The sequence below is a fragment of the Chelonoidis abingdonii genome, chromosome 6, assembly GCF_003597395.2.
Source record: "Chelonoidis abingdonii isolate Lonesome George chromosome 6, CheloAbing_2.0, whole genome shotgun sequence".
Taxonomy (NCBI): Eukaryota; Metazoa; Chordata; order Testudines; family Testudinidae; genus Chelonoidis; species Chelonoidis abingdonii.
The window spans coordinates 6,811,187-6,829,314 of record NC_133774.1 but is presented as its reverse complement, the minus strand read 5'-3'; the positions used below and the strand labels follow the sequence as shown (position 1 = coordinate 6,829,314).

Genomic DNA, 18,128 nt, shown 5'->3' with positions numbered 1-18,128 from the left:
TCTCTCACACACACACACACACACTTCAGTTTTACTCCTGCAGATAAGGCAAAGGAGAGAGGGATTGTTTTGTTATCTCTTTAACAACAAGGGGGCGGTTAACTACTACTTGTGATGGAAGACATATAGATAAATGGGTAGATAGGCAGATAAAAATGGCTTGTCACTTAAATTCTGGTTGCCACATCGTTATTGCTGGTGATGGTGATGATATAACAAGCCAAACAATCCCAGCTGAGTTTTTTTCAGTTTGCAGGGCTGGCAATTAGAAAAGACTCTCTTGACTTGAGAACTGAGCAAATTGGATCTTATTCACTGAGATAGAATCAGTGAGTGCAGGGGACTGGACTAAAAGACTTAACGAGGTCCCTTCCAGTCCTATGATTCTATGTGGACCTCCTCAGTATCACAGTCACAGTAGCAGTTCAGAACACGGCTGCACTTTAAGTAGGGGCTTTGCTTCCTTCCATCTTCCTCTTTTGTGCTTGATCCCACAGTAGAATCAGACAATGCTGACTTCAGGCCTAACTTATAAAGGTTTCCACACCATGGGTCCAACTTTCAAACCTGGGGAAGTTTAATGTTCAGAACCACATTCCCTGTTTCAACCAACTATTTCTAAGACTTCATAGGTTTTGCTAGGTACATCCCAGGTCAGATTACAACAGGATAGGATTCCCGCTCAAGTACAATATATCCAAGACTTCAGGAAATGCATCTGTCCATATCTCTCTCCTGGGAGGTCTCACCCACCTCTAGCAGGTACCCAAGAGGTCTGTCTTCGTCTCATGCTTTGGCAACATTTATAGATTCCTGAGCAAATAGAGCTCATAAAAATCCAGTTCAATTTAAACCAAAATAATTTTTTTTAATTTTTTTCATCAAATAAAAAAATATATATTTCCAGTGAGCTGAAACATTTCAAGTTGAACTGAAAAGAGTTTTTGTTTTTGTTTTTGTTTTTTTAGGTTTTTAAAATTGATTTCAAGTTGACATATTTGGTTGACTCCAAATGAATTTTTTTTTTGTTCTTCATTTTGATTCAGCCATTTTGGGTGTTTTTCACCCTCTCTTTCGGGCATGCATGGGCTTTTTAAAATTGGTCATATTTGAAACCAAAAGTTAAAACGAAATGTTTCAAAACTAAAAGCTTAAAACGTGGTTTTCATTCTTTCAAAAAACAAATTTCAACCAAAGCTATTTGTCAAATGTGATGCAGTTTCAAGTCTTAAAAAATGCATTTTTCAAAAAAAACTGAATTGAATTTTTTGGTTTTTTTTTGCCGACCTCTGCAATAAAGTTTCATTGAACTGAACTGAATTACTCATAGACTCATAGACTCATAGGTCAGAAGGGACCAATATGATCATCTAGTCTGACCTCCTGCACAAGGCAGGCCACAGAACCCTACCCATCCACTTTTATAACAACCCCTAACCCATGACTGAGTTATTGAAATCCTCAAAATTGTGGTTTGAAGACCTCAAGCTGCAGGGAATCCACCAGCAAGCGACCCATGCCCCACGCTGCAGAGGAAGGCGAAAAACCTCCAGGGCCCCTGCCAATCCGCCCTGGAGGAAAATTCCTTCCCGACCCCAAATATGGCGATCAGCTAAACCCTGAGCATGTGGGCAAGACTCACCAGCCAGCACCCAAGAAATTGCATCTCTCTTTCCTGGAGATTGAACAGCAGTCACTACAGAAGGGAGGGGATAACCTGAAGAAGGTACAGATGTAGGGTAAATCTTTGTATGAATTAGGGTGGCCACTCAGGTTCAAAAGTAATTTAGCTAAGCAGACGACCGGGTGCCTAATTAGTTAATTACCCTGGTGCACTGGCATGCCCGCATATGGAATAAACTCTGCACCAACCTCGCAACCTCTAGGAAATGCATGAAATGCAAAGGATCAGCTGTTCCGTCCTGACAGTCCTTTTAGCAAATTAGTGGGGAAAACTGTGCTTAGCAAATATTCATTAGGGCTTCATTTTCCATTAATCCAAAAGGAAATGTGGAGAGCCTGTGACTTCAATCATGCTGAGGCCCAGGAATTTTAATGAGCTTTAAATGGGCATCTGTCAGAATCCTGACTTCACCGTACTTATCCTGCCAGGCAGGGGAATGAGTAATGGCCAATAAAAGGTGGGAGCGGCTAGGCGAACTCCCCTCCCTAACAGGAAAGGCAAAGTTGTAATTTGCTGTGTTATGACACTATAATTATGCCCTGATGAAGAAAGTGAGAGCATTAAAATCCTTTTCTTTCCCCACTTGCACTGTGCTCCAGCAATAAATGACAGAAGCCCTGTTTTGCTGGGTCAGATAGGTGTATAGTGGTGGTAAAGGGAGACACACAGATCTTCTCCCTCACCCTTTGTGTCTTTCTCACAATCAGGATTGAGAGCACAGCTGGGTGCTAGGCGAGCATCCCCAAAAGCATGCAGAGGAATTGGCCCTCCCATACACTGGTTAGCAAAACTGAACTACCTTTGGGGTTAAGGTCAAAAGTATAACAGGGTTCAAATAAGAACTAGATAAATTCATGGAGGCTAAGGTCCATCAATGGCTTTAGCAGATGGTCAGGGATACAACCGCGGGCTCTCGCTGTCCTTAAACCTCTGATTGCCAGAAGCTAGGCCTGGACAACAGGAGATGGATCACTCAGTTATTGCCCCATGATGGTCATTCCCTCTGAAGCACCTGGCATTGGCCACTGTTGGAAGACAGAAAACAGGGCTAGATGGACAATCAGTCTGACCTGATACGGCTGTTCTTATGTTCTTAAGAGTAGAACAGGGCAGAAACAAGAAATTCTATTTCATGGAGGAGTTCGGGATTGCGACATTTTACTTCCAAATCAGGACGAAACCTGAACATTTCAAAATGGTCCACGAAAGAAAATACCAAAATAGTCAATTCATTTGAGATCAATTGAAACTTTCCATTTTGACAAAACTGAAATGTCTTGATTGATCCAAAATGAAATTTTCTGTTTCATTTCCATTTTGATTTTTTTAATTCTATCATATAAATTACAATACATTACATAACTTGAAATGAAAAGTCATTTTGAAGAGAAAAATCAAAATGTTTCATTCCAAAAATGTCAAAAACATGAAGTTTCGACACTGTTGGAGCTTTTCCACCCCCACCCCTCCTTTTTTTCTGAAACAAAATTTCAGTGAAATCTATGTGATTTTTCAAAGCATTTTCATTTTAACCAAACTGTGTTTTCCAATGGAAAACTGCTCTATCACAATTTTCCCAACCAGCTCCAGGTTAGAGTCTACTGCATGCTGCAGAAGGCTGCCGGAATTCTTGCTCTAGCATCTATTCCAGCCCCAGAAAGAGAATGGCGGGTCCCTGCCTGGAAACAATGTGTAGAATATGAATTTCTGTATTGGGCGGGGGGTCATTCTTCAGGGTGGGCTTCAGGGTTTCAGCCTTGGCCAGGTTCTGTCTGAGTTTGGGCAGAGAGTCAGGTGGCTGAATGTAGAATTCCATGTGTTTGTGTGTCTGTCTCCACTCACCATCACCGATCGCCTCAATAGCTGTTTGAGAACGATGACTGACCTTCCGCCTATTAGAACACCAGGGAGGGAGGAAGGGAGGGGGACCATTCAGAGTGGTCCAAGGAGATGGATGCAGAGGGGGAGGTAAAACTAAGATTAATGAGAATGAACGAAACAAAGAAAAATTCTGAACGGAATACCAGGAAAAGCTGCTTTCTTTCCATCTCCATACATGCCACTCTATCTAGCTACCTAGCTATCAGTTCTGTGCTAATGCCATGGCTGTAGTATTTGATCACTTGGCAGGTTGCTTAGATTGGCATAGCAAGGTCCCCGTGGGGTCTCCTGGTCTCCTCCCTTCTCTAGTCATAAAAATCTTGGCTTGGGGTGAGGTTTTTTTTGGAGGGAGGGTAGGCAGCTGTTGTAAATATCACTTTGGTCATTTGATGGGTCAGATCCTGGATTAGCCAAAACACCTGTGGAAGTTGATCCCCACTGCCTGATCCCTTCTGCTGAGGAGGTCTAGTGGCAAGATCTTAGCAGTCTGCCAAAGGAAGTGGTGGAAGCATTTAAAACATAGACTGTACAGAAGTACTGCTAGAGAATATGCTGGTGTGGAGCATTCCACCCCAGCAGAGGGTAGGTGAGAGGAGAGAGAGAGGCATGTCCAATCCAGGTACTCTTTATTCAAATCTCCTCCCTTCTTCTCTTTCCCGTCTCACCTGCAGGACCAGAGGGCTGTAACCTGTTTATCTACCATCTGCCCCAGGAGTTTGGGGATGCTGAGCTGATGCAGATGTTCCTGCCTTTCGGTAATGTCATCTCCTCGAAAGTGTTTGTGGATCGGGCGACAAACCAAAGTAAATGCTTTGGTGGGTAAAGATAACAAAACAATTAGATTCATCCAGGAAAGGGCTTTCTCTGAACACTTTGCCTTTCGAACTGCTTTCTCTTTGCTTACGTTTTTTGATTTCTCGATTTACTTCTGTCGATACTATTTTCTCCCTTCCCCCTCCACTTAATCGTCTCATGCTCAGAACTGTGTGCACGGCTCAGAGACTAAGGTTTGGAAGGTGGCTAGCAGGTGGATGCTTCGGCTGCTGGCTACAGGGGAGAAAAATCCAACCCACTGGGTGGCATCAGTTAAAAAAACAAACGTTTGGAGAGAAGCTGGTGGGGTCGGGGGATGGGTTTGTGGCAGCGGGGTTGGTTGGGCGAGAAAGTACAGTGCCTTAGGGGGAGGAAAATCAGGCACTGGGGGGAAAGAAAGGCTCTCTGGGCCAGATCCCCAGCTGGTGTAATGCATTAGAGTGTAGGGGAGCCATGCTTATTTCTCTTAGTTAAAGATCTGACCTTCTGAATGTAAGCCACTAAGAGAGGTCTGCTTCAGGGCCCTGCCAGCAGGCAGACATGTGATATCTGTTTGAATTCTCTGCAGGATCTCCCCTCCCCATCTCAAATTCTTATCATGCTGCTGTAAATGTCACACTCCAGTGCAGTTGCGGGGCAGAGAGGGACCCTGTCCACGTTCATCCATGTACCTCTCCTCACCATTCCCCGCCCTCCGAACCGCAGTTTCCAGGGGTGGTAGGTGTTTCTCAGGGTGCACTTTCTCTCTGATGTCCCCGCGCTCACCACTGGTATCTGCCATGTGGTTCCCTGCTGTCCCTTGCTCTTTGCACGCATGCCCTTTGAGAGGTGCAATGGGGCAAACTATTTTTTTTAATTGCCATGACGCAGAGGATTCTCTGCCTGCCGCTGGTCTGGAGCCAGCTTCTGGGGGATCCTTCCACATGTCAGATTTTATTTTCTTTTTGTTTTGATGCTGCTGTCAATCTCCACACCATGCCTCCCTTGCCTGTTTCCTCCCTTGTCTCCTCCACCTTTCCCTCTCAGACAATCCTGCCAACTTCTCTTGGCTGGTTTCCCACTGGAAATCAGCGTCATGCTGATAGCAGTCAGCTGGCTTGGACTGACTAGCTAGCAGGAGTTCGTGGCCCCAACATCCGCTAATCTATACAATTCTTTCTGGCCATCCAGAGAGCATCTGAATGCAATTTTGGACAGACCATTGAGCGCCTCATAATGGGAGGGAACACAGTGTTCATCTCAGCCAGCAATTGTTAGCTTCACGCCCTTCTGCTCTCATGAAGTCTTGGGCACGGAGCGTGCAGAGGCCCAGTATGAGGATTCATCTTGGGGGATTTCAAATAAGCATTACACTTGTGACTCAGTCCCAGTTCCTTCTCATTTTACAGCCCCAGTGGTGTCCTGCCTAAATGGGAGGACCAGCCTACTTCTAGGAGTCAACAACAGATAACGTGCTGATGGTATCCATAGCATGGGACAGTCAAGTTGGAGCGTCTGGCAGTGAGATGGCTGTCTCCATGCTCTTCTGTATAGAGAAATAATGGACCTGGTTCTCCTCCTACTGACAGAAGTGTAGAGCAGAGGGAACTCAGTTGATGTTAATGGAAGTGTGGCAGTGGAGTAAGTGAGATGAGAATCAGGCCCACTGAGGTGGGAGGATCATCTGGAGGTCTAGAGTGCAGGGTTCAGATTTCTCTCTGTTCTCTTCTCATCTCTATCCAGTCCTGGCACTGTGATTTAGTCACTAATCTGTGACATGGGGATAGTCACACACACCTAGCTCATGTGCCGGTATTCATTGATATTTATGCAGTGCTTGGAGATCGCTGGATGAAAAAGATGATAGCTGCAATGTAATAGGAGGAGAATGCAAATATTTATTTACTGTATGTTACAGAGAGGATGAAACCTAAAACCACAACCCATTTAGCAATCCACTGGCACAGTAACCACCAAAATACTTGTAGGTAACGAGGTTCTCCCAGCCTATAAGTAAAAAGGTTCCACTCAGGTGTTTAGTCCCCAAGTCCAGCAAAAAACAAGGAGAGAAGCTTGGTAACTTTATTTAGGCTCTCAGGACGCGATTCTCAGCTCCAGACAATGCTGGGACCCTTGGCATAAGTTAGAACATCCTTTCTGAATTAAGCTTGGCTGCCTAGGTAGCCAAGAGGGGCCATTCTAGTAGCCAGTGATAGCCAAAAAAGAGGGATTTTCACCATTCCCTGGGCCTTGCCCCTTAGCCCCAGAACTAGGGGTATGGCAGTGGCATACAGCAGTTGCATTTGGTCTATACCACACAAGGTTTGCCCCTACATATAGGGAATTTCCAGCTTGCCAAATCTGCCAGTTTTACAGCAGTGCAAAAGTCCAGAGAATCAAGTCCTCAGTCTATTTGCTGCTTTCAGTGGACCTAGAGCTGGACCATGTTTTTCATGCAACATTTTTTTCAACAGAACATTGCTTTTCCTACAGGAAATATCCAATTTTGACTATATTTGATTGAAAAATTCTTGGTTTTCTGACAGAACATTTCACTTTTCAGATACCAAAAACAAAAGCAAAACAAATCAACGTATGCATTTCGTTTTGTTTGTTTTTCCCAACAAAAGCCCAAAATCTTTGGTTAAAAAAAATTCATCTAAGTGTTGTCTTGGGAACAAAACTCACTTCCCAAACAGCTCTCCTTAGCGCTTACTTACTGGGAGCTGGCCCTTTTGCTGTTTTTACATATGGTGAGTACACAGCAAGTCACCAAACTGTTTTTCCTTTAATCCCCCCTCTTATGGGCCTTGAGGGAGGAAAGACATCCTGCCAGGTCTCCTGAAACCACCTGCAGTGATGGAGAAAATCTTCGTAGCCACACAAGACACAGTGAATTAGGCCTGTGGCATCAAACCTTTGGTCTTCACCTTTTGGGACTGAAAGTTTTGAATTCTCCATCTTGTTGCCTAGAGCAGCTGAAGGCAGTTGCATTATCTGATTTGTCCAGTGATGACAGCGCAGGGTGTGCAAGTTACTTTTGTGCATGTCATGAAGAACAGGGTATCAGTTGCCACCCTTTCTGCTGATTTCCTGGCCTAGAACCCAAATGAGAGAGAGAGAGCAAGAAAACAATGTGCTGCCTGTATAGTCATGCTCAGAAAAGAGCAGGTTATGGGGTCTTGAGGCTTATCACATTCACCATTCAGAAATGGCCTCTAAATTTAACAGCACATCTAGGTGATAAGGGATATAGGAAACAACAGCAACCATGGCTAGGCTGTTCGGACTCCACCCCTGCTGCAGGCTTCATGCAGGGCAAGTTTTTTTGGTTTGGATTTTTGGTTCTTCTTGCTACACCCAGCTCTGGAGGCCAGAGGTCACCGTGCTAAGGAGAGGGATAGGTTTACCTTAAAGTTATACACATGTACAGAGCACTTTCATTACATCCCAACTGCATGAAAGACTCATCAGCCACATCCCAGATCTTCCTGCGCTGTACCCATAGGACATGATATCAGGGCAGTTTACTTGGAAAGCTAGTAGTGAAAATTTGCCTTAGATCATCTACCCTGATCCTTTTGATAGTATGTGAACACAATGTGTAGAAAGAGAGCAACAAAATCATCCTGCATAGGTACGCCTGGATGAAAGAAGCAATGTGGAGAAACATCCCTGGAGCAAGTTGTCAGCCTGCTAACATTTGCGAGGTGGGTAGTGATAAAGAGGGGTGTACAGCAGTGAATGTTATCGAGACGGTAAATCAGGCACTAACTGGAAAGGGATTTCTTTGATTTCCTTTGTTGCTGTAAGGGTGGGAAAAAATGTTAATCTTTTGTGGGAGCCAGTGGTATGCAGGTGAGGAAAACTGCAGCATGAAGAGTGCTGGTCAGAAACAGTTGGTGCATGGCGATAAATACCTAGTACCCCCCACACTGTCTTTGCGAGACAGAGAATTTGCTTCCATGCTTATAGTGTTGCCAAACCTGATGATTTAATTGTGAATCTCAGAATATTGGGTGCTTTTCTTAAAGTTCCAGCTCCTGGAGGCATGTGATTAGGAATGTCTCCACTTTCTTTTTTTTAAAGTAAATATTTGTCCTCATCGTTGCAGAGAAAAGCTTGAAAACATTACCAGAGCAGACATAATAAAAAAAGAATTCAAAAGTTATTTTTAAAAGGCTCATGATTTTAAGCAAACCTCTTGATTTTTGAATGTTTGCAGTTGGCAGTTCTACTGGTCTCTGATTTGCAGTTTGTTGTTACACAGATATGGCAGTAGTGAGTATTTAGATATGATAATTAGAAATGGTTGAAAAATGACAATTATTTTGCACTGAATTTTTTTCGTTCTTTGTACTTCCTGAGAATTTTTTTTTTTTTTTACTTTTTCATAAAAAAAAAAACAAAACATATTTGGTTTTCAAAAACTGTTTCCAAAAGAAAGAAAGAAGAAAGATTAGTATTTAAAAAATCCTTTTTAGGTTAAATAAAATTTTGGTTTTCGGTAAACATCTTTGATTTTTTGATGCGAAAAACTGATTTTTTTAATTAAAATCAAACTGAAAAATTAAAATTTCCATTGAATTTGCATGCTGATATGTTGATTTATCTCCATATCTCAGCAACAGCCACTCCATGTTCCGTTTTTTACCCTGTGTTTTTATAAGCCATAGAGTGGCTGTGGAGAGGGTTTAACTTTATAGTTCAGGATGCTATGCCTAGCACTCAACGTTTCTCCCATAGTATCCACTTGCATTGGATTGCAGCAGCTTTGTGCTCTTTACCATGCACCATACAAAAACATGCCTGCTCAAATCTCAGTTGTGTTTTTCCAGCAGGAGTCTAGAGTTCTATATGGGATCATTCACCCATCTCTTTTTACCTTGCCCCTCTATACTTCTTATGGTGCACTGAACAAGAAGAGACCTTTCCCTGTGAATGAAGAGGTTCTCATATCTCCACTTATAATAAAATATGATTCTGCTGGGACCAGATCGAACAAATAATAATAAATACTCAGTGCTTATATGACAAAAATGTCATCCCTCAATCTGGTCAAAAAAATTGAAATTGAGACCAATGGTGTTTTTTTTTTAATTTATTTTATTTTGCATGAAAAAAGGCCTGTTTAACCAGTTTATAGAATGGTTAAATTTGTCAAAAAAACAAAATTGTGATTACATTTTTTATGAAAAGTTTAAAAAAAAAGCAACATTTTTTTTTCATTTCTCAACCAGTTCTAGTTATTGTTGCTGTAAGATCATTCAGTATTTTTCACAAGGTTTGGCATAAAAGAGGCAAATCTGTCATCATCTCTATGATTATTATACGTATGTTGCAGTATACAGAGGTGCAGTGATGCGCAGGACGTAAATGAACTGAACAAAGAGCAGACATCCTGCCCCGAGTAGCTTAGAACTTCCCAGAGCACTGCGCAGCAGGAGGGATATAAGGTGGGAGGAGATCCCTGTGATGGCTGAAATACTGCATGCAACATTTGAGACATCAGGAGCTTCTTTTATTTTCAAGGGCAGTTGGTGAAAATTAGTTGAGAGGCTGACTCGAGTGTTAGATGTGGGCTGGCAGAAGGGACAATGTTGGGAATAGGGAGAGGAGACACAGTGAGAAGCAGGGAACATTTATCAAACAACTGAAATGCATCTTAGCAGATCAGAGGTGAGCCAAGATTTGTTCAGCCCATTGGATCTTTTCCTAAAAGCTGTGCATTAGTTCAAAGAAGAATTAATTCAGGGAAGTCCTAGGGCTTCTGTTATAGAAGAGGTCAGACTAAGTGATCACAGGGGACCCATCTGGCGTTATACTCTATGAATAAGAAACACTAGACAGCAATTTACATCTTTTTCATACATTCACCGAAGCTAGCAAAGAGTCTTGTGGCACCTCATAGACTAACAGACAGGACTCTTTGCTGCTTTTACAGATCCAGACTAACACGGCTACCCCTCTGATACTTGTCACCGAAGCTAGAGATTGACGCCGTTAGGTTGCCTCCCCTGTCACCCAGGGTAACCAGTGCACAGTGTACATTCCTCAGTACTTAGGCCTGAATGCACAATGTTCCCATTTCAGGACCATGGTGGTGCACAAAACTCCCACTGAAATCCTGTAGGTGCCTAAACTCAATTGCCACCTACGTTTTTGCAGTAAAAGTTCCCTAGGCACCTAAGTTTCTGTTTCTGAGCATACACACAGCAGCTTCCTTGTCAATATCCAGGGGCCTAACTCCCACCTAGGAGCAATTCACAAAACAGGGGGAAATAGACATTGAGCTGCTTACCAAATCGGGCCCCTCAGGTGAGGTCCCACAAAACAGCTGGGATGAATTACAGGGGAAGGAGGAGGACTTCCCTTATATAAACTTCCCTCTAGGTTGACCAGATGACCCGATTTTATAGGGACAGTCCCGATTTTTGGGTCTTTTTCTTATATAGGTTCCTATTACCCTCCAGCCCCGTCCTGATTTTTCACACTTGCTATCTGGTCACCCTACTTCCCTCATAAAGTTTGCAGATGATATCAGGCAGTGGGGGTTGCAAGCGCTTTGGAGGACGGGATTAGAACTCAAAATGATCTTGACAACCTGGAGAAATAGGAGGAATTCAGTTAGGTCAAATGCAAAGTACTCCACTTAGGAAGGAACAATCAATTGCACAAATACAAAATGGGAAATGAGTGTCTAGGAAAGAGTATTGCCGAAAAGGATTGGGGTATCATAGTGGATCATAAACTAAATGACTCAAGAGTGTGACACTGTTTCAAAAAATGCAAACATCATTCTGGGCTGGATTAGCAGGAGTGTTGTAACCAAGACACAAGAAATAATTCTTCCACTCTATGCCGCGCTGATAAATGCTCATCTGGAGTATTGTGTCCACTTCTGGGCACCACACTTTGGAAAAGATGTGGACAAATTGAAGTCCAGAGGAGAGAAACAAAAATGATTAAAGATCTAAATTGAAAAAAATGTTGTTGGTTTTTTTTAGTCTGAAGAAGGGGGGCATGATAGCAGTCTTCAAGTATGTGAAAGGTTGTTATAACGAGGAGCGTGATAAATTGTTCTTCTTATCCACTGAGCACAGGACAAGAAGTAATAGGCTTAAATTGCAGCAAGGGAGATTTAAGTTAGACATGAGGAAAAACTTCCTAACTGTCAGGGTGGTTAAACACTGGAACAAATTACCTAGGGGAGGTTGTCGAATCTCCATCATTGGAGGTTTTAAAGAACAGGTTAGACAAAACACCTGCAAGGATGATCTAGATTGTATATAGTCCTGCCTCAGAGCAGGGAACTGAATTAGATGACCTACTGAGGTCACTTCCAATCCTGCATTTCTATAACATTTAGCCTAGTGGTTAGTTTATTGACTTAGGATGTGAAAGACCCCTGGTTCAAATGCCCCCTCCACCTAAGCAGGAAAAAGGGATTTGAACAGGGATCTGCTATATTTCAGGTGAGTGCCTAACCCTGAGCTATTGGATATTCTGATGGGGGAGGGCCTCTCTCAGTCTCTCCTGATGAAGCTCTTCCATTGTGGATAAATAGAGTCATTGGAGTGGGGGGAAAGAAGGATGCTGGAGTCTCTTATATCAGTATGCATTTTAATATAGCTAAATGTAAATGTATACATTGAGGAACAAAGACTGTAGGCCACACTTATAGGTTGGGGACTCTGTCCTGGGAAGCAGTGACTCTGAAAAAGCTTTGGGGGTAATGTCATGAAGTTTCAGAGTAGCAGCCGTGTTAGTCTGTATCTGCAAAAAGAACAGGAGCACTTGTGAGGTGCCACAAGAACTCTTGTTCATTATGTCATGGAGTGTAAGGCCAGAAGGGACCAGCAGCTCACCGAGTGTGACCTCTTGCATATCACAGGCCACCAACCCCACCTGGCACCCACACACTAAACCCAGCAACCAAAGGTAGCTAATCAGTTGTGGTGGACAATCAGCTGAACATGAGCTCCCAGGGTGATGCTATGGGCAAAAGGACTAATGCAAATTAAAGAGGGAAATCTCAAGCAGAAGTAGATAGGTTATTTTACCTCTATACTTGGCACTTGTGCTGGCGTCCTGTGTCCAGCTCTGGTGCCTACAATTCAAGAAGGATGTTAATAAATTGGAGAGATTCAGAGAAGAGCCACAAGAATGATTAAAGGATTAGAAAACAAACCTTTATAGTGATAGACTCAAGGAGCTCCATCTATTGACCTTAACAAAGAGAAGGGTAAGAGCTGACTTGATTACAATCTATAAGCAGAGCTGGCTCCAGGCACCAGCATTCCAAGCAGGTGCCTGGGGCAGCAATCTGCAAGAGGCAGCAGTTTTTGCCACCCCAAGCAGTGCGCTGAATTGCCACCACGGACGGTGGGGGCAGTCCATGTGCCATTAGGGCAGCACGAGCATATCTGCGGCAGTGCCAATTCAGTGGCAGCTTCTATGTTCAGCTGCCTGCGGCAGCAATTCAGCAGCTTCTGTCTTCCAGCTGAAGACAGAAGCTGCCGCTGAATTGCCGCTGCCACGCAAACGCGCGTGCTGCCCTAACAGCACCCGGATTGCCCCCGCCGTCTGCCATGAGAGAATCCTATGTGAAACCTCAATTTATAAATTATTTATAAGTGTAGAATCATAGGACTGGAAGGGACCTTGAGCGGTCATCTAGTCCAGTCCCCTGCACTCATGGCAAGACTAAGTATTTTCTAGACCATCCCTGATACGTGTTTGTCTAACCTGCTCTTAAAAATTTCCAATGATAGAGATTCCACAACCCCCCTAGGCAATTTATTCCAGTGCTTAACCACTCTGACAGTTAGGAAGTTTTTCCTAATGTCCAACCTAAACCTCCCTAGCTGCAATTTAAGCCCATTGCTTCTTGTCCTATCCTCAGAGGTTAAGAAAAACTATTTTTCTCCCTCCTCCTTGTAACAACCTTTTATGCACTTGAAAACTGTTATCAGGTCCCCGCTCAGTCTTCTCTTTTCCAAACTAAACAAACTCAGTTTTTTTAATCTTCTCTCATAGCTCATGTTTTCTAGACCTTGAATCATTTTTGTTGCTCTTCTCTGGACTTTCTCCAATTTGTCCATATCTTTCCTGAAATGTGGCACCCAGAAATGGACACAATACTCCAGTTGAGGCCTAATCAGTGTGGAGAACAGTGGAAGAATTACTTCTCGTGTCTTGTTTACAACACACTTGCTAACACATCCCAGAATGATGTTCGCTTTTTTTGCAACAGTGTTACACTGTTGACTCATATTTAGTTTATGGTCCACTATGACCCCCAGATCCCTTTCTGCAGTGCTCCTTCCTAGACAGTCAATTCCCATTTTGTATGTGTGCAACTGATTGCTCCTTCCTAAGTGCATTTGTCCTTATTGAATTTCATCCTATTTACTTCAGATCATTGCTCCAGTTTGTCAAGATCATTTTGAATTCTAATCCTATCCTCCAAAGTACTTGCAACCCCTCCCAGCTTGGTGTCATCCACAAACTTTATAAGTGTACTTTCTAAGCCATTATCTAAATCAGGGGCGGGCAAACTTTTTGGCCTGAGGGCCGTATTGGGTTTCATAAATTGTATGGAGGGCTGGTTAGGGGAAGGGGTCGTGGCCCGGTCCCCACCTCCTGTCTGCCCTACCCAGGACTCCTGCCCCATCCAACCCCACCCCCCTTCCCTGATGGCCCCTCTGGGACCCCTGTCCCTTTCACACACACCCATTCCATCCCCTGAGCAACTCCAGACCCTTGCCACCCCATCCAAACCCTCCTCTAATTCCTGACAGCCCCCCTGGGACCTCTGCCCCATCCAACCACCCCTTCTCCCTGTCCCCTAACTTCCCCCAGAACCCTGCCCCGACTGCTCCCTGCCACCCCAGCCAACCCCCCATTCCTGACTGCCCCCCACAAGGATCCCTGCCCCCATTCAATCCCCTGTTCCCCCCGACCACCCCAACCCCTACGCATATCCCCGACCCCTGACCACCACCCCAAACTCCACTGCCCTCTATTCAACCTCCCCTGATCCCTGCCCCCTTACCACACTGCCTGGAGCACCGGTGGCTGGTGGCCAGGGGTGGCTCCAGGCCCCAGCAAGCCAAGCACGTGCTTGGGGCAGCATGCTGCAGGGGGCGCTCTGCCAGTCACTGGGGGAGTGGCAGGCAAGGTGCCTTCGGTGGCATGCCTGTGGAGAGTCCACTGGTCCCGCGGCTTCAGTGGACCTCCCACAGGCGTGGTTTGAGCATTGGCCTGCTAAACCCAGGGTTGTGAGATCAATCCTTGAGAGGGGCATTTAGGGATTTGGGGCAAAAATCTGACTGGGGATTGGTCCTGCTTTGAGCAGGGGGTGGGACTAGTTGACTTCCTGAGGTCCCTTCCAACCCTGGTAGTCTGTGATTCTATGACATTTGGGGACATGATGCTGAGGGGAGCGGTCAATGGAGACAGATTTGCCAGAGGAGAGGGAAGCCACACCTGGGAAACTAGAAGTTGCTGAAGCAGTAGGGCCACCATCATCAACTATTAGAATGGCCAATGTGAAGAGCTACTGGTTAGTCTGGGTCTGGGGACATCAACAGCTAGAAAAACCACAATCCTGTTGGACTCGGGATCTGAGATAAGTCTGATCCATGGGAACACCCAGTGCTGAAGGGAAGAAAATTTGTACTCCAGGAGTTAAATTAGTGACTATTAATAATCAGCCACTACTGATATCAGGAGAAACTCAACTCTCCCTGAATTTGGGGTCTCTGAATCCTAAAAGGATTTTTTGTTGTGGTGACCAATATTTCTAGTGATGTTGTACTGGAAGTGGATTTCATTTGAGAGCATCATAAGTCGTCCTGGGATGTCATGATAGGGCATGTGCCCCACACTGGCCCATGCGGGGTTATTAGAGCCCTGGGAAGGCTGCACAGGAGGCATCCAATTAGAGAGGGGCTGCAAGGAGCAGCCAATCAGTGTTGGAATGGTCCATATAAGAAGGGCTGCAGAGCAGAGCAGCTTCAGTCACTCCCCTCCCACCTGCCGCCTTCTCTTGCCACAGAGGAAATGTCTGGACTGAGGGACTGTGACATTCCCCCGGAAGCGGGAAGCACAGAGTACAACACAGATGGAGGGTTGTGTCACTGCAGTCCTGGGAACCACATGGCTCCTAGAGGAGAAGTGACGGCAGCAACACACCACCAGAAGAGGATGCACTGGCAAGGTGAGCTAATTCCCATGACAGCCAGCAGGTGGCACCAGAGTGATGAGTTCCACCCTGTCACAGGTGTCAATAGAACACACTTGTCCCCGGACAATATTCAGATACCCCTGCAGAAGGTGAGTAGGAGGAAGTGTGGACTCTGGGGAGCAACTTTTGCGGCCTTAAAGGTGTCTCCGCCATGCCTTCAGGATGACAGATGAACTGCTCTTGGTGGTGTCTCAGAAAAAATTTGTGGTGAAGCTGGGTCATCATGCAATAATACCCCTAAGGATAAAGGACTGCTGTGGTGAATGTATAGGAGTGTTTGAAGCTACAAATATGCAGTCAGGATGGCTGCGTAGCGGAATTCTGTTTCAAGCTGGACCAAAGAGGGAGTTCTGGAGTAAGACCAATTAATGTGACTGACTAGGAAGTTCAATTAGTGAAAGATCAGACCATGGGGAGAGTGTAACTGGTTTTTCAAAGCCTTTCAGAGGGACAGAGATCAAGAGCTGTGAAGCAGCCCAATCAGTAAAAGAGCTGGAAATTGACTTGACAGAAGCATCCATAGAAGGCAATTAAAGTGAGCAATTAGAACAGCCGCTCTTCCAGGAATAATGACGAGCTTGGCAGATCTGATGGGGTGCAACATCAGATTGTGTTTAGGCCAGAGAGTGTTCCTGTGAAGTAGCCCCCATATTGGATTCCCCTGGTGTACCAGGCCACAGTGAAAGAGAAGCTAAATTTGCATGCTGGAGGATAGCCTGACAGTTGTAACTGTGAAGAAGCCAAACGGAGACGAGGATATGCACTGGCTACAGGAGACTTAATACACAGAAGGTTCCAGATAGCTACCCACATCTGCACGTAGCAGACCCACTAGATAAAATGTTAAGAGAAAAATATTTTAGTAGTTTTGATGTGATATCTGGATACTATCAGATTAAACTGACACTTGAGGATGAAGAAAAAACTGCCTTATGACACTCTATGAACTGTTTCAATTCTGCAGAATGTCTTTTGGATGCATGAAGGTGCCAGGCATGTTTCAGAGGGTAGTAAATCACTGAACCCAAATTTTGGGAATTGACGATATCCCCACATATTTAGATGACTTAATCTGTGTCCATAAAACACAGGAGGAACTTCTGGTACCAGTGGAAAGGGTTCTAAAGCTTTTTAAGAAGTCAGGATTTAAATGTGCAGGAAACCAATGTCAGTTTGCAAGGAGTCGCATCACTTTCCTAGGACATATAGTCAGTAAGAACGTGTTGGAATTGAATGTTATAAAGTACTGGAAGGTTCCTACAGACTTGAAGGACATACAATGGTTTGTAGTCCACTGCAGATTCTTCAAGAAATTTGTAAAAAAAAAAAGAAAAAAAAAGGCAGTTTTGTCTGGACAGAGAAATACTAGAAAGCATTTGAGTCACTGAAGGAAGGACTTTTTCACTATGCTGTGCTTAAATTCCCAGATGTGCCCTAGCCACTCATGACAACCTGTGATGCCTCAAAGACTGCTATCAAATTTGCACTGGAACAAATTGATGAGCATGGTAGGTGCAGACTGGAAGCTTGTGGAGGTCACAGGTTATGTAAGAGGGAAACCAAGTATTCAGCTGCAGAACTGGAGTGCCTGGCTATCGCAGAGGCCTTGAAGCCTATCATCCCTAGTTACTAGATACAGAATTCACAGTATACACAGATCACAGTGCCGTGTAATGAAGCACCACCCAGAAGGACACCTGGGGAAGTGGATTTGCAAACTGTCTGAATAAACGTTCACCGGTCACCATAAGCCTGGCAAGCGAAGTGTGGTTATGGATGCTCTCAGCTGGGTGAGGGCAGTGAGAATAGACTCAGCCTGCTCTTGTGAGAACAACTGGCAAGAGCAGTCCAAGGAACCTGAGTTGTGTTCAGGGTGGTGTCATAAATAGATAGCTAAGGGCTAATGTTTCTTTCACCTGTAAAGGGTTAACAAAGAGAACCAAACACCTGACCAGAGGACCAATCAGGAATCCGGATTTTTCAAAGCTCAGGGGAGGGAATGTTTGGGTCTGTGTCTTTGTCTGGCTCTCAGCTATAAGAGGGGATCTTTTCTCTCTGTAAGCTTCTAATCTTCAGTTTCAAAGTTGTAAGTACAAAGGTAGAAAAAACAATAGGCTGTTATTGTTTTCCTGTATTTACATGTGTGTAGTTTGCTGGAATGTTTAAATTGTATCTCTTTTTGAATAAGGCCGTTTATTCATATTTTTCTTTTAAGCAATAGCTCTGTATTGTCAGCTTGATGCAGAGATCATGTTCATGTGTCTTTTCTTTCTTTTTTATATAAAGCTTTCTTTTTAAGACTTGTTTGAGTTTTCTCTCTGGGTAGGCTAAGGAACAAAAGGGAGGGAAATTCTCTTTGTGTTAGATCTACGGAGGGTAAAGCTCTGCAGCACCAGAGAATTGGTGGGAGGGGGAAGAGAGATAGAATCATTTCTGTTTCCTTGTATTTGGGGTTTGTCTCTTTGTGGAATAGAGGAGACATGCTTCTTGGTATTGTGATGTAAAGAGATTGCATCAGTA

The 18,128-nt window shown here is 44.3% G+C and overlaps 1 protein-coding gene across 11 annotated transcripts in view; it reads left to right on the top strand.

Annotated features, from left to right (window-relative positions):
- The window catches only part of CELF4 (CUGBP Elav-like family member 4), an 866,187-nt gene that overhangs the window by 785,493 nt on the left and 62,566 nt on the right, over nucleotides 1-18,128 (top strand). For 7 of the 11 annotated variants that reach the window (XR_012656054.1, XR_012656052.1, XR_012656051.1 and 4 more), the window contains exon 11: nucleotides 4,237-4,380. Coding sequence is in view for 2 of the 11 variants with exons in the window: in XM_032779828.2 (XP_032635719.1) it covers nucleotides 4,237-4,380 (144 nt within the window). In the remaining 9 variants the exon portion in view is untranslated. The remainder of the gene's footprint in view (nucleotides 1-4,236; nucleotides 4,381-18,128) is intronic. The other 4 variants (XR_012656059.1, XR_012656058.1, XR_012656057.1 and 1 more) reach the window with 1 other exon arrangement.